Source organism: Megalops cyprinoides, chromosome 13 (genome assembly GCF_013368585.1).
Source record: "Megalops cyprinoides isolate fMegCyp1 chromosome 13, fMegCyp1.pri, whole genome shotgun sequence".
NCBI lineage: Eukaryota > Metazoa > Chordata > Actinopteri > Elopiformes > Megalopidae > Megalops > Megalops cyprinoides.
The window spans coordinates 2,255,001-2,272,500 of NC_050595.1; the positions used below are offsets into that span (position 1 = coordinate 2,255,001).

At 47.1% G+C, this 17,500-nt stretch overlaps 1 protein-coding gene across 1 annotated transcript in view; it reads left to right on the plus strand.

Moving 5' to 3' along the window:
- The window catches only part of calb2a (calbindin 2a), a 23,942-nt gene extending 13,188 nt beyond the window's left edge, over positions 1–10,754 (plus strand). Inside the window, exons 4-11 of the mRNA XM_036543984.1 lie at positions 295–375; positions 3,186–3,242; positions 4,840–4,917; positions 6,245–6,300; positions 6,433–6,472; positions 7,323–7,376; positions 9,781–9,852; positions 10,058–10,754. Of these exons, the coding sequence (XP_036399877.1) occupies positions 295–375; positions 3,186–3,242; positions 4,840–4,917; positions 6,245–6,300; positions 6,433–6,472; positions 7,323–7,376; positions 9,781–9,852; positions 10,058–10,174 (555 nt within the window). The 3' untranslated portion in view covers positions 10,175–10,754. The remainder of the gene's footprint in view (positions 1–294; positions 376–3,185; positions 3,243–4,839; positions 4,918–6,244; positions 6,301–6,432; positions 6,473–7,322; positions 7,377–9,780; positions 9,853–10,057) is intronic.
- The last annotated feature ends 6,746 nt before the right edge of the window (positions 10,755–17,500 follow it).

The following is a 17,500-nucleotide window of genomic DNA, read 5'->3' on the forward strand; positions in this document are numbered from 1 at the left end:
CTCAAACTCCCTCCCTCTCTGTCTCTCTCCATCTCTTTTCTCTCTGCCTCTCTCTCTCTCTCTCTTTCTCTTGTGCTTTGTCTTGCTCAATCCATCCTTTTCTCTCATCTCGCTCTACCTTCCTGCCTCTCCATCCATCCGCCCGTATCTCTCTCAGTCCCCCACCCCGTGTCTCTTTTTTTACTGCTGCCTCTCCATTTCTCATTATCTCTCCTTCATTCCCTCCATTTCTCTCTGGCTGTCCCTCCCCATCCCTCTTCCCCTCTCTCACGTCTTCTCCCTCTCCCCCTGTAGCTGGCCCAGATTCTGCCCACAGAGGAGAACTTCCTGCTCTGTTTCAGACAGTTTGTGGGATCCAGCTCTGAGTTCATGGCGGTAAGTGAAGGAGCGAGACTGTGTGTATGTGTGTCTTTTTGTGTGTATGTATACAGTATATTTGTATGTGTACCTGTCTGTGTGTATGAATATGCCTGTTTTGTGTGTGTGTGTGTGTGTGTGTGTGTGTGTGTCTGTGCGCACTTGTCCATGCGCATATACACATGCATGGGGTGTGTCTGCTTTTTGGTAGTGACCCGTGTGCTGATAGGATAAAGTGCTGACGCACTGCCAGAGCTCTCGGGAGTTCCAGGCTGGTGCATCTCAGGACATTTTTCTGCTAAAACCCCACAGTGCTGCGGAGTTCCTAAAATGAAAAAATAACTTCCATCTCCCAGCACTGGCCACACCCCTACCCCGCGGGACGCAAGCCTGTGTTACTTCCTCACAGCGGGTCCGTGGGTTTGGCTTTCTGCTCGGAATACAACCTGGCACACAGAACCACTCCATACCCCAACACATCATCAAGGATGATCTAATGAACATAGACGTAGAATCACTAGATTGGTCATGACGCCCTACCTGAAGTACATTTAATTGACCTGTCCACTCTTGTGTTTAGAAGCCCCTGTCAAATCAGCCGTTGTGAAGGAAACCCTTGTCATGGAATACAATTTTATCTGCTTTATTACATTACATTAACTGCCTCATGGGCTACTGGATTGTCATTTATTCTTTCGGCCGTCATCTATAATCTATTTACACACACCTACATGTGTCCTCAATGAAAAGAGAGACCTTATTCCCTATGTCTATAAATCTCCATTTTGTATGTGTGTGGATATGCCTCATTAGCTGAGACAGTAACCTTCAGGCTGGTTACTAGTCTCAGAGCACAGACTAATGCCAGAAAGAGGAAAGCAATGTCCCTTTTTCTGGAAAGGGTCTAAAGAATCCTCCTCAGCATGCACACCCACACACACACCCACACACACACACACACACACACACACACTCACACACACACACACACATACACACACTCACACACCCACACACACACACACACACACACACACACACACACACATACTCTAATCCAGTGCCATTTCCCTGGCCGGTTTGGCATTTAATGACTTTTCGGCGCTCTTTAGAGCTTGCCGGAGGTGCGTCGGAGTGGGCCGCTCCGCAGATAGCTGGCGGAGAGAGCGCTCGCGACAGCCTGACGTGCCGTTGTCACGATCGCATTGTCTCCAGCGTTCCCGTCTCCCGCAGAAACAAAAGACAGAGCAGCGGCACAAAGGCCCGGCGAACGCCTGTCCGCCAGAGAGACGAGAAGGCCACATCTTCAGGAGACTGACTTTCCCCCTCTTCATTTCTCTGCTGCTTTAAAAGCTTTAATACCTAGAATACCGGAAATAACTAGATAAAGAGAGAGAGCGGGAGAGAGGGAGAATGAAAGAAGGTGAGGGTGAGCGAGAGTGTGTGTGAGGGAGAATGAAAGAAGGTGAGGGTGAGCGAGAGTGTGTGTGAGGGAGAATGAAAGAAGGTGAGGGTGAGCGAGAGTGTGTGTGAGGGAGAATGAAAGAAGGAAAGGGTGAGCGAGAGTGTGTGTGAGGGAGAATGAAAGAAGGAAAGGGTGAGCGAGAGTCAGTGAGGGTAAGAGGGTGAGGGTGAGCGAGAGTGTGTGTGTGAGGGAGAATGAAAGAGGGTGAGGGTGAGCGAGAGTGTGTGTGAGGGAGAATGAAAGAAGGAAAGGGTGAGCGAGAGTCAGTGAGGGTAAGAGGGTGAGGGTGAGCGAGAGTGTGTGTGTGAGGGAGAATGAAAGAGGGTGAGTGTGAGCGAGAGTGTGTGTGAGGGAGAATGAAAGAAGGTGAGGGTGAGCGAGAGTGTGTGTGAGGGAGAATGAAAGAAGGTGAGGGTGAGCGAGAGTGTGTGTGAGGGAGAATGAAAGAAGGTGAGTGTGAGCGAGAGTGTGTGTGTGAGAGAATGAAAGAAGGTGAGGGTGAGTGAGAGTGTGTGAGAGAATGAAAGAGGGTGAGGGTGAGCGAGAGTCAGTGAGGGTAAGAGGGTAATTGAGGGAGGGATAGAGGGAGAGGCAGGCAGTTTGCAAACTCATTGTGGAATTATCTCAGGAAGGAAAAAGGAATAAAATCAGGAGAGAGGGGAGATTTTTAATCACCCAAACCTTTTAAAGGATTGAATGAGAAAGTACAAACTGCTATTTTGAGAGAATCATATATTATGGATGGGCTGCTGGAAGGGGAGGCATCTATCTTTGATAAGAGCAGACGCTGGAATCAGGACAGCTGCTCGATTAAAATATAAATTAAAAAGCCTTTCTCTTTCCGCGTCTTCCTGCAAAACGCGAGTCAATAGAAATGGAAATGTGAAAAGGAAAAGTGCGTTAATGCAAAAACTCAATCTGATAGCGGGCGAGCTGGAGGAAAAAACCTGACAATTACGGCCTGTGATAAGAGTCTTTCTGCTCTGATACAGACATCGCCCTGTGAGAGGTATCTTCTCCACACTCGCACATCCTCTTAAACGCAGGTAGCTGTGCTGGATAAAGCCTGCACTACAGCGGTTTGTTTCAGCACTGGGTTTTACTATTGCGATTTGACATTTTTGACATGTTAACAAATACACTTCAGAGGATCAGAGGTGTGGAAATGTTAGCATAGACTCATTTGTCCATTGCTGACTGTGAGTGTGTGTGTGGGATTGTTCCTGATCTTGGGGTGTATGTGAGTGTGCGTGTGCACGTGCACGTGTGTGTGTGTGTGTGCATGTGTGTGTGTGTGTGTGTGTGTGTGTGTGTATATGGGACTGCTTCTGATCTTGGTGTGATCTTGTGTTTGGATCTACAGGCATGGAGAAGGTATGACACAGACCGCAGCGGATACATTGAAGCCAATGAGCTGAAGGTAAATGATGGAGTCTCATCTGTGCTGATCCAAAATCCAAAACCCCACAGGAAGACCTGGGGTACCAGCACACACACACACACACACACACACACACACACTGAGCACCTGGCAGCTGCAGAGGTGCTAGGTGCTGGTGTGAGGTGAGGCAGGTGAGGTCAGTCTGCCACCTCATCCCACACAGGCTGACAGGTCCATGGCAAAGTATCACGGCTGGGAAAACCAGACCATGGAAAAACAGCTGAATACAGACACCTCACTGCCCTGCCTGTTTCTAATATTCACTTCAGTAGGACTGTGAGGTAGACACCCAGCTGGCAAACTCCACAAAAGGATGCTAACAATTTGCCGGCAGATACCGCACTGCTGGTTTTATCATTACATACACTGCCTTTGGCAGTTATCAGCTTGGAGGAAACTGTTTTTTTTCCATAGCTTTTTTATGCTTATTTTCCTGCTTTGTCACTCCTGTTAGAATCATCAGTTGCACATTAGCCTCATGTTGCTGTTCCTCTGCGCTCACAAGGGTGCTGGAGCACAGAATGCAATTCTCTCATACAATCACACTAACAACGGCTATATGTCACACTACAAGTCCCAGAATGCACCAGGATTACATATGGATACATATGGATGGACACCCTCTGTGTGTCTCATGGACACCTGAGGAGTTGTAGGGTGCCCGAGGGGACCCTGCAGAGACACCCACTCCTACCCTAATATTTTCCTCCGTGATGGGTACTGTCCAAATGTCCACCCTGGTAACTGTCGGCTGATGACATAGCTGAGCTTGAACCTGGGCCTTCACTGATGGAGCCACTTGGAGCCACGTGTTGCCATTGTTTTTATTAAATCCCTCATGGCCTCTTCAGCATGTCGCCAAAGAGAAGAGCCTAGATAACCGCACCCATAATGAGATGGTAACAGTGGGAGGGCGGAGTGACCGAACGCCCTTTCTGGAACATTTATAATGTTTTATCCGTTTCCGTCCCTGTCAGGGTCACCCCCCACACCACCTTAGCATGGTGACACAGAGGCAGATGAAAACTGATGCAAAGCGTCCCGGCTCGCAGTGCTGCCAAGCAGAAACAGCAGACAAATTTCTCAATCTGCCAACGCCACGGGCTGGCGGATAATCAAATATAGGTAGATCAGAGTCGGTAGGTGAGAGGCATTACACGGCTCTGATGTAAAAGATGAACCGGATTAGAACAGACACAAAAGCAGATGCTGTCCTTTGTGTAAGAAGGATGATGAAATTCACAGAGGAAAATCTTTAACATGCCTTCAGCAGATGAAAATGTGTTATACTCCTGACATGTGCTCTTCATACGCATAACCTTGAGCAACTCCCTTTTTCACATCCTCATGTGGTACGCCAGATTGCCAGCTTTCGTGCCCTGTGGGTATGTTATAAATGTCACTGATGCAGATAATTCAATTGTATAGATATGAATCGATGTAAGACAACATCCAAAACATTTCAAGTGGTGCAATCTTGGTGACCCTTTACCTCTATGAACCTCATGTGACTGGCGTCGGCCTATTACTGAGCCAGATCATGCTGTCACGTGACTGACCTTTCTTCCCTCCGCAGGGGTTCCTGTCAGACCTGCTGAAGAAGGCCAACAGACACTACGATGACCAGAAGCTGAATGAGTACACACAGACAATAGTGAGCAGTCCCAAATTCACATACCTCTCCTGCCAATAACCACAGCGTCTGTACTGTTCTCAATGGAGGAGCATTGGCTGCCTCTAGATTAGCTCATTGTACTACAAAGATGGTTACAAATGGATCTGAATGTAATAATGTATCACAGGGAATGTTGTGATTCCGGAGAATTAGGCAGCTATTGTCTTCGTGCGGAAGCATTCCATTGATAGAACCCTGGAGTAAGATGGATACCATACCCGAATGATTAGGGTTGGCAGCCAGTGTGGATGAGAGCGTCAGCAAATTAAATAGACCTGCACAGACAGACTCAGCAATGAGGACGATGCTTACAGTGCACAGAGACAGATCTGCCCAAACCAAACCCTGCAGCCAATCACCAGTGCACAGCCAGCCCAAGGAACCAATAGGAAACCTGAGAGAGAACAGAACCCCCTCTGATAACACGGACCCGAATGTCCGATGGACTAGAGGTTAAACTGGTGGCTGAACCTTTATCCTAAGAGAACATTAGCATTATGTGTGACATGTCAGTGTGGGCTTTCTATATGGTGAGGAGACATCTCTGTGAGGATCCCCCCAGATATTGCCACCACTTCCTCTCAGTCTTTGAAAATCACCAATGCTTCAAAAAATGATTCCCAGGTTGGGCATTACCTTCAGCCAGCCAGTCCCACAGTTGCTTGCTTCAGGGAATATCCAGCTGTATTATATGTCCAACGTGAGCTATTATCCTGGTATCCTGCTTTTTAATTATTTGGAATGCCGAATTGTGTCACAGAAACTGCCCTGTAGCTGCAACCCACACCAACAATCTGGGAGGGTGAGATAAACACGTGCCTTCATCCAAAACACGTGATGTCAGTCACCGCTTCACACACCACGGCGCCCATGCCAAGCTTGGGCAGACGAGAGCCAGAGGACACTTTCATACGCAGCTCTATGCTGGCAGACTGAGTCTGTTGTCTGTTTGTCCCCTGAGCTATGGGACAGACAAGCCCCTGGCCAAACCAACCATCCCTACCTCCCCAGCGAACTGAACCAAATTATGTTCCACTGTTCTTGGCTCCCAGTCACCGTTGGCTAACAACATGACTGGAATCAAACCCCGGCCTTAGGGCTTAGCCATGCGTTCGAACATCAAGCACTTTTACCGGCTAAGCCACTCGGGAGCCCTAGGTACCCTGGTGTAATGCAGTTTGCTATGTACATAATAAAAACACACACTTTGTTTACGCCGTTGTTCTGGGGCTGACCTGAACAGTGACTGATAATGTGGGGACTGTTCCGACTCAGTGAAACTCTCTCTCTTTTTCACCGTCTCCAGCTGCGAATCTTCGACCTGAACGGCGATGGGAAGCTAGGCCTGTCTGAAATGGCAAGGTGGGTGAAACCCGGTCAGGGAGCAATGCATGATGGGATGGGCAGTGTTTGCGTGTGTGTGGATTTTGGTAATCCAATCAGCATCTGATTATAAAAACCTCGTGTAATAAACCTCTTTTTCTTTCATTGAAGGCTACTACCTGTGCAGGAAAATTTCCTACTGAAGTTTCAGGTAAGAAAAACAGTAGATTCTTTGTATTTGTAAAAGTGTTTCCACCCATGAAATTGACCAATAGGACTGCTGCAAGAAAAAAGAAAAAAACATGAGGGAAAAAAGATGCCCTCACACACATGCACACACATACACTGTTTGCCCTGATTATGAGGAAAAGGCTAGTGTCACATCTCCGCCAGCCTGTTAATTAAAGCGGCTCACTCCAGCGGAGGAGGCAAACCCAGCACACTGAGGCAGTTCACAGGTGGCAGAAGGTAAACAAGCTGTTTTTGCCAGGAAGCAGAATCACTGGGCCACCACCCCCTCACACACGCACAAACACACTCATACACACACACACACACACACACACACACACACACATACACACACACACACACACACACACACAAACACACTCATACACACACACACACACACACACACTCATACACACACACACACACACACACACACACACACACACTCATACACACACACACACACACACACTGGTGCATCTGTCACATCAGGAGATTCAAACATTTGTTGCTACTGAGTGATGGAGCCCTGAAGAGGTTCACGGTGGACCCCAGATGTACTTCTCCTAAGCATCTTCATAATACATAGCAATTGGAAATTCAGATTAATCTGCCTAGTTTTTCCTATATCACTATTTGTTGCAATGTGGGAGTTGTGCACCCAAACCAAAATGCTGATACAAAATCTGGATTTTTTTTGCAGAATCTATTCAAAATGACAGGCTAAGATGTCATATTAGCCTCTATGTAAACAACTCAGCCAGCATGTGCATGTTATGATATGGTCTACAAATCTGACACCCCCCTCATCTTTTCTTCCTCGACAGGGCATCAAGCTGACCCCTGATCAGTTCAATGCCATCTTCACGTACTACGACAAGGTAAACAGGACAAACATGCCCCCCCCCCCCATAAAAATGTATGTGGAGGCGCTAAAAACAATGAGTCGTGTCAGGCGCATAAACACCTTAAATCCAGGTGTCGTGTCTTGGGACACATTTACGTTTCTCGCTTGAGTGCCACGTCCCATGCAAAACAGCGGTGTTTGCAATCGCCTGGGGCAGGTAAATTACACGCTGGTGGAACACCTGTGCAGGTGTGTGCAGAGCCAGCACTGGTCCACACCTACAGGTACAGGCTGCCAGGTACGCCACCTTTCAGCCAATCAGATGAACCGTCACTGATTTCTACTGGTGGGTTTGAAAAGTGAGCTGGTATTTCCTCAAAAGACATCAATTCTACAAAAAAAATTGTGTAACAATAGAAAAACGTTGAGAAAACAGATATGATGGTAAGATGCTTAATTTTAGAATGGGTCGATCTATTTCAGTTTGGCTAAATTGGACACAACTCAGCACTATGGCATTGCCTACCTACGATAGCATAATCTTTCTAAACTACAGTCACAATGGCTAAATTTCACCCCATTCTGCTTTTGCCCACTCTTTTCCCCACCCAGAAGTGGGTGTGACTGTCAGGACAATAACCAATCACACACTGATCAGGAAAAATGGGAGAAGAAGGCAAACCGCTAGCAACATGACCTCTTTCAGAAAGAGGTCTGTAGGGTGAGCTAAGATGGACTTCTGATACCAGAAAGTCTGAAATAAATTCAGATTTCAGCATCACTTCCCAAAAGGATCATTGCTGAAAGTTTGGCATTTATTTCGGCCGTGTAACGCCGCGGTTTTGGATGTTTTTCAGCTCACAGGTGACGTCACCGCGGGCTAACCAGGCCGGCAAGGCTGACACAAATCCACAAACTGATCCATTGTAATGTCCCAGAGATTAAACTCTGGCTGTGGGACTTTAAATAAAAGGAAAATCCTTGAGGGCTGTTTGACCTCGCTCCGGGTTTAGGTGCGGAATTAGTTTTACGTGCAACAGCTCTGCCGGGGCGAAATGAAACAGAGGCACTGGGAGATTTCATCGTCTCGCGTTCGCACGTTGCGGATTAAATGTCCCATCCTATTAATTCGGCCTCTCACTCTTCCTCTCGCGTCCGACGGCGCCTGAAGTTGCGCTGTCACGCCCAGGTGTGTGCGGCCGGCACCTCCGCAGACACACAGCGTGGGCCTCGTCACCGCGGCAACACCTCCGCTCCAAATTCATAACTTTACTTTAGATTATATTTACACTGCGCCTCATTCCATTAGAGGAAGCCCGGGGACTGTTGATAAAAATTAGTTTGCGGTTTAAACTCATCTTCATCTGGGGAAACAGATCAAATTTTCGCGACGCTCTTTGCAACATTGTAACTAATGCTGAGAATCCATCACAGTACGTGTCACCTTGGCAGGCCTCTCTCAGTCAGGGCACTGTCAGTTTTAAATGCCCTTTAAGAAGGACACCCTTTGCGTGTTACCTGACCCAAGGGGACACCAACGAGCAGTGAGGAAAAGGCGCTGGATCAGAAGTGAAAAGTGGGGTGTTTTTGGGTGACATGTCTCCAGCACGTGCATGTTTAGGGGTGTTACACCCCTGCTTCTTTGGTCTCAAAGCAGCGCCCCTTTCAAGACCCAACAGCTGAGTCACCAACAGCTGCAGCCACTGCTCTCAAATCATAGGCTTAAATCCAAAAAAATAAATAAATAAATAAATAAAAAGTGCGAGCTAAAAATCGTGCTAGGTCAACCGAACGGTAACATGGGCTGCGCTGGGCCAGAATTTAAATGTGCAGCGCCAGGAAAAAAAAAAGTTTAACAGCACGCTATATTTCTTCACACTAGCTGGGTATCCCAAAAAAAGCCAAACAGTTACAGAGTTATCAGTTTTGTATATCCTGCACCCTCCTCTACCTCTTGTGGCAGAACTTATTACATCAAAGCCTCATATATCATTAAACAGCAGGCTGCCACAAAACTTTCCTTTTTGTCCTGTCCTCAGTTCAACCACACAAAAGAGGCCCCATATGCTCAGAGGCAGGAGAAAAACACCAGCCTCCAACAAACTGACCAGGCTTTTGTCCTTTACCCGAGGAAGGCGAAAGTCCTCTGTAAAAATAACAGTAATGACAGGGATAATGATAATAATTATGATGCTAATGGTGGCGTTAGCTTGGCTGACTGCCTCGGCTGCTTGCTGAATCACAGCGCCAGCCCAGCAGGGACTGCCGACGGGCCTGGCTGACTGAGCTAACACGCAGCCTTTGTTTGCTTTAATTGGAGTAGGAAACGATCCCCTTTCATGCTCTGGAATTAAAAAAAAAAAAAAAACAACAACAAACAAACAACGGCAGCCGAAGTGTTTCTGACAGCCTCTTCTGTGTTCCGTTCTGTTTCTCAGGACGGGAACGGTTACATCGACGAGCAGGAGCTGGAAGCGCTGCTCAAGGACCTCTACGAGAAGAACAAAAAGGTGAGAAACCGGCACAGGTAAACGTCGACATTAAGTCATGTGACATCTGTCCTTAACTTAGTCTGACATAGAAATGCCAGAGTTACGGCTCAATGCCTGAATTGATGTGTGAAAAGGAGATTACACATGAGAGAGAGGTGAAATAAAGAACTGATAACGCCTCACTCACTGCCCTAACCCAGAAATTTTTCCCATGATACACCAGGAGGTGGATACCAAGAATCTGACGGGCTACAAGAAGAGCATCATGGCTCTGTCGGACGGCGGGAAGCTGTACCGCACCGAGCTGGAGATCGTCTTGTGCCGGGAGCCTATGCTGTGAACACCGTGACCCCTGACCCCTGACCTCTGACCTACATGACCCTCCCATCTCTCCAACCCCAGATCACCCCCACCTCCACCTGTCTAACTCTACCATAACCAGGTGCATGTGCTGGGCTCAAGTTTGATTGGTTTTGAATAGATGTGCACTTAAAGGCACAAACAAACCCTCTTTCCCCTCCCTCTCTACCCCAGAAATCCGTCCTGTACCCACCCCTGCCCTGACTCTGTGCCCCTTCTCTCCTGATCGCAGACTGGCGCTTTCCTAAGACTTCACCATTGTCTGCAGCTTGATTTTTTTTTTAAAACCCTTAAAATAATAAAAGTTTAAGAAGTAACATGTCTTACTAATGAAGATAACTTCAGCTGAAACAAATTATGAACTATATGAATATAATATGATAAGTATCTATTTGAAATGCTTGGTTTGACTGTCTCCTTTATCGTCTTCCACACTTCTATATTTTTGGTCAGTCGTCGCCATCCTGTCTCTCTCTCTCTCCCTCTCTTGCCATTGTATCACTGTTTCCTTGTTTTGTTTTGGAGTTTTTGGCTAATACTGTTTTACTGAGGATGTCACTGGAAGCTACAATAAAGATATCTGAAGATCAGCGACTGCCTTTGATTTTTGTAACCTTACACAACATCACACTCATTTAGCAGACACTCTTATCCAGAGTGACCCCCAGCACAAGAGAACAGGAATGTACCCATCCAAGTTAATTTCTAATATTTCTAATTTCTAATATTTCTACCTCAATGTTCACCAAAACCCTGCTCTTGTCTACCTGGTCTGCTGATAGGCCTTTTATTAAAGAAGGTCTGCTGAGGGGAAGACCTATTTTTTAATATATGCTCAGCAGTGGGCATTCTTTCATTGTAAGTTTGCTGCAATATTCTGCAAACCCAGACAAGTGAACATGGAGCCAGCCATAGCTAGCCCTGGTCTCCTACAACACAGGGGAATGAGAGTAATAAATCAGATTGAGGTGAGGTGTGGGCTCAGTTCCTGGCGTTACTGCATATGCTATGAGTGCGCACATAATGAATTAATATCTTTAGTTGCAACCAAATATTCAACATTAGGAGCTAATGCTCTAAGACAGTGCTTCTCAACCCTCTCCTGGAGTACCCCCTGCCCTGCATGTTTTAGATCTCTCCCTGCTCCAGCACAGTTGATTCAAATGATCAGTTTGTTATTAAGCAGCTTCAGGAGTTCATAACGAGTTGATCATTTGAATCAGCTGTGTTGGAGCAGGGAGAGATCTAAAACATGCAGGGCAGGGTGTACTCCGGGAGAGGATTGAGAAACACTGCTCTAAGACACTGTGGGATGTCTAAAGACTGTTTAAACCTGAAACAGGCAGACACAGGTACCAAGGCAAGGCCAAACGCGAGAGCTGATCTTTCGCATCTGATGCTCTGAGTTCTCACTGCACTGTTAGCCAAAGTCTGTCTTATAACCGAGGTATAATGGAACTGTATCCAATTTGTTCAATTCGTAGCTTCCAGTTTCCTGGCTTTGACCCGATAAGGTGCTGCATGTGGAATATTTAATTGTGGTTTAAAATACCGCAGGTGTACGCCAGGAAGAATTCAACAGTAATAACCAGCTACTGAATTACATTATCACAAGCTGTGTCTGAAAAAAAATGTGTCAATAAAACCGTATCTGTTGGCTCAGTGCTGAATGCTGGTAAATAACTAGAGTATTTGTCATTTTTCAATAGGGCTTTCAAGCATTAATCCTCTTTTCAGACAACTGCATAACAATTTTCCAAAAGAGAGGAGTGCAGAAACTATTGTTCTATTATTTTTTTATATACACATTTGATCGTGAACACATTCATATTCTGTGCCTTTATTTTATCGCATATGCTTTCTAAATAGGTTTAAATGTGGAAATCTACTCTCTCTCTGCTTTAATATTGAGATTTTTCAGGGAGCAGGGTCATCATATCGTTCGCGTTTTCACTGAACACATTCAGGTGCTCCGCTCTGTTAAAAATCTGCACTCCCATTGGAGATTTCAGGAGGAAAAACAGCCTTAACGCTCCTTAACGCTCTGACATCTGAAATACGGAACCAATCTAAGTAATAAAACCCCCATTTGCAGAATGAGGAGGAGAGTAGAACCCTTGATATATTGTCATTGCCGGTATAATGCTTTTTCCATTAAGATAACTTTCGGTGCCGACTCCCTGGATGAATGAAACCCTTATCGTGCTGACGGTGGAACGCCGATTGCTCCTGCTCCCATTAAAGTTACAGGAGATAGTCAACCCAGAAAAGCTAGCGGTGAGTTATGAAAGCAGTCTTTGGGGCATATCTGTTTTATATACACAGTTCCTACAACGTACGATTCAGCGGTGACATCCATCGGTGTGATGCAGGCGGGGGGGGGGGATGTTGCACACATACATGCTTCATAAACACTCCACTCTGTTAACTGCAGCGAGAGTTCCCTCCACAGTGTCTCTCTGTAGGGGAGCTACAGTATGGAGGTACATCAGCTTCACTGATGTGCACCCCACAGTTTCTCGGGGGCTTGTGTTTGTCTATTTTTCTAAGATATTCTTAGCAACTTCCTTGCGCACACACGCACACATATACGTGCACACACGCACACATGTACATGCACATACGCACGCACACTCACACACACATATGCACGCACACACGCGCACACACACACGCACGCTCACACGCACACACACATATGCGCGCACACAACCACACACACACACATATACGTGCACACACACACATATACGTGCACACACGCACACATGCACATACGCACGCACACACACATGTGCACGCACACACGCACACATGCGCACACACACATGCACACGCACGTTCACTCACACTCACACACACACATATGCATGCACACACGCGCACACACACACGCACACACACGCACACACACACACACACACACACACAAAAATCCACAAATAGTAACAATTTACACACCCTTACAAGAGCATACTGACAAAATGCTCACATACATTTTTAAGAATCATTATCCCAAAATCGGTATTTCCCTAAATGTGTATTTTTCTCTTTTACCTTCCGTTTCTAGTAAAATTTGCCTCTAATTGCGTGCAGAGGCTTTTAAACTTGGCTTAATAATTCAGAAGTCAGCCTCCCTCATACGGTACACAGAGGAGCCTGTAGGAGAGCCCATCAATTAATCATATGCACTTGAATCTTTAATTGAAAGGCAGTTTTGGTCTAAAAAACTGCTGCCTTTTTCATTCAGTACACACAAAGATACACATACATACATACATATATGTACATATAGATACGAAATTTCATATTACTTATGCATGCAGGATGGCCTACTATAATCTCTGATGGATTCCTCGCAGAGCACCTACAACACATGTATAAATGAAGAGTGAAGATTTTGGCCAACCAGGCGATGGGAACATGCCAGTCATCCTCAGCGTTTTCTGAAGCGCTCTCACTGAGAATCGCCAAAGCCGACAGAGCCTCTGCCACTCCGAGCCATTCTCTCCCGAAAACAGAGGAGCGAATATCGCTCCCCAAATTTAAAGCTCCTCATGTGTTCTGAGGACTGGGTTTCTAAGCTCTTGGAACGCGGGACTCAGGGCAAGAGTTGCAAAGACAGATGGAGGCAAACTAAAGAGGGACACAAAATCCATTACTTTGTAAGCGCGTGCATGCATGCATGTGCGCGCCGCTAGATATTTCCTGATGACGTTGGAAACATGACATCAGACAGCGTGGGTAAGTGGGTCGGATGGCACTGGGGGGTACCAGGCTGGGACGGGTGGCCAGGAGGTTGTAGGTTTGAGGTTCAGGTGGACTATTGGTGCTACACTTATATAAACATAAACGCATAAACTGGCTTCTCTTTGCTGTCCCCGTGTCGTATCCATGTCCTGACCTTAAAGGGACAGCGCGTGTATTTGAGTCATTTGCGGAGAGTTTCATCCATCCAAGCCGAGCCAAATCAGACAACCCATCGCGTGATTTTTGAGGAATTTGCTGGAAGTCGATTGACACGCCAGCACAGGAGGGAACAGATGCAAGATTATCCCCATCCCGACTCCCAGGGGGCGGAGCCTCACTCGGCATCGCCGCCCGGCTCGCTAATCCCCGCTTTCCTGGGAAGGAGGTTGAAAAAAAGCAACAGATTTGTGCCATTGTTTTGGCGTCTGATCCATTTTTGCGATGGAATTAATCCGCGCGACGCTTAAAACGGCCGTGCTGCAGAATCAGCCGTGTTGTGCTGCACAGCAGGGCGATGAAGTCCGCCGTTAGCATTACTGCTCCTCTAACGGCCCTGGCAATTCCCCACCATTTCCCCGGCCATCTTTAAAGGCCTCGAGGGAGCAGGTGATGCGCTGTCTGGGGCATTACACAGTACTTTCACTGCAAGCAGTTAGCACACAGCTGTGGCCATCTGGTCACCCAGCCTGCTGAAGTGAGCCTGAATGGCAAGTGTTCCAGAATGCTTGCACCGCCGGTCTAGAACTGTCGTTTAAGAAGAAGGGAAAAAATGCCGTATCTGCAAAGTCATGATGTAGCAGCAAGATGGTTTGTGGGGTGAGCTAACCCAAGAATCTTGTCCAGGCCTTAAAAAAATCACTTTCTAACCTTGTTATCTAATATTCAGATAACCATGTATCTAAACAAAAAAATATAAACAGAACGACCGAAGTAATGATGAAATTATTATGGTATCAAGTTCCTCTGGCTCTTTCTGAAAGCAAGCTGAAATTTGAATAAGCAGGCCCATAGTGTCCCTACTACAACTACACACAACACACAGTCACAGCTGAGTCTTGATGGCCTTCACTGGAAAATGTGTCTTGATTAAACGGCATATTGAAATAAAAGTAGAGATATCAAGGAAATACATAGGGTTATAGTGTCTTGCAGGACAATTAAATTTACAGCAAGGTCAGCCCAATCTACTGGAGGATGTACAATAATCCTGTGAGACATTTATGCACAGGGAACCAATCCAGCGAGTAGGTACCCGAGTGTGGGAACAGACTGAACGATGCAAGACTAAGCCCTACAAATCGTTGGGGAAATCATTCCGTTTTCTCTCCCGTGTGAGCTTTCTCTCTCATTCCACGAACCTATAAATATATGTATACCAGTGAATTAATGGACACATTTTAATTGGTAATTGTACACATGTAATTATGGGTGAATCAACAACAGACACATGCGAGGGAGAGAGAGAGAGAGAGAGAGAGAGAGAGAGCGGGGGTGGGGGGGGCACATCACAGGGAGAGTCTTCTGTTTTATTAATAGCATCTTTAATTACAGCTCCTGTGAATTAAACGTGTGGTTAAACCTCATGGTTCAGCAGGAATTGACCGCCTCCCCACCCCCGTTAGTCTCTTACAGATCTCATCGGCACCTGCTCTGGCAAACAGCACCCTCTTCCCCCAAACAGGGGCCTCTGGCGTGTTTCTGCACAGAGCCGAGGAAGCCGTCGTTTTCCACTCCCTCCTACTTAATTGGATGGAAATTGACCCACCCAGGCTTTCCAGTCGATTCCAATTCACCTGCACTGCCATCAGGCCGTAATCTCAATCCACAGACTCTCAGCTCCTCTCCCACCCCCCCACCCCACACCCCTGAGCTCAAACTGTCAATTACTGCTGAGATTCTCTCTGCCTGTGACCCATGCTGTGAACGTGTGAGAGTGGGAATGTCACTTGTGCTTGCCGTGTGATTCCACAGGAAACAGACAATCTTCCATCTGAAGTGGAGGGTCAGACCGGTCTCCCCTTCCTCATATTTCCATTATAATTAAATACTCTGCGGGATCCCGCGGGACACCTCCTACTCTCTCTGAGTGAGACCACGTGTGTGTGTGTGTGTGTGTGTGCGTGTGACAGAGAGAGCGATAGAGTGAGATGGAGGGAGGAACAGCTTTGGAAATACTGTACAGGAATTTCTTTCCGGAAGTTTCCATGACAACTGGGTCGAGGGCTTAACTAGCTGCGTTCACTTCTCTCAATGGATCCGTAGATTATATGCAAACATTTCAGCTCTTCCTGTGACACAGCTTATGCGTTTGTTTGTGTACGAGCGCTAGGGTGTGTGTGTGTGTGTGCGCCCGTGTGAACATCTCATTCTAACAACCCTCACCCTCAGCTGACTGCACTGGTTCACAGAGCTCCTGCCTCGTTTTCTCTCCCGCTTATGGTATGCCCGTTAGCACACAGATGGACAGATGGACAGACAAACTGAACTCCAGCAGGGTGGGACAGGAAAGGGCCCAATTAAAACACAAAACGAGCTGAAAACAGATCCCACTGCAAGGCTTGGCCACATCCCAGCAGTGGCCGCCAAACAGGCAGCAGCCAGCTAATTAACTTACGTTTAAGTCGGCCTCATCAGACGGCTGTGCCACGAACTGAGGCCGGAGCGCCGAGTCCCTGCAGCGTGTCTGCAGACTGAGCGTGCTCACTGCGGCAGGACTCTCCTCTACTGACCGGCCCGTAAGAGCGGACGCACCGCACGGACCCACCCCCCTTCCCCCACAGGCTCCGCCCACACGGACAGAGCCCTAAAGCACCACCCCCGCAGCACTCACACACACACACGTGCATGCACACACACACACACACACACACACACACATACATCGCACAGCATCTCCACTGCACTTTAGATGGTTCAATTCAAGAAGAGTTTCCTTCTGACGCAGGATCTGGGAAGGCCCTTTGAGAGGAGGCTTTCAAATGTCAGTGCACATTAATCTTAGGATCTACTTTTAATTTCCCCTTCCATCTACTGAGCCCTCCGCTCCCCCCCCCCCCCCCCCCCCGCTCCTCCACCTCCCTGGAGTTAGCCACCAGCCTCCCTCCTTACCAGAGGAGTGGCAGAAACTATCACTCTCTCCCATTAGCCAGAACACCTCCATCTCCCCCATCACACCCTAACCGGAGGCTTAGGCATGGCACACACACACACACAAGTGGCGCACACACACTCACACACAGCACTGTCTCTTTCACAAACACACACTTTCCCACATCGTCACACACTTTCCATACCGCACATTCTTTCAAAACATGCATGTTCTCCCTCTCACAAATAAATATTTACAGACACATTCTATGTCACATACATTCTCTTTTTCACAGACACACACACATATGCATGCAGGCAAACATACATACACACTCTCACCAATACACTCTCTTGCAGATGCAAAAAAACACATTCTTTTTCTCTTACCAACACACATACACAGGCAGGCAAGCATACACACTGTATACACGCGTGTGCACATGCGTGCGCACACACACACACACAC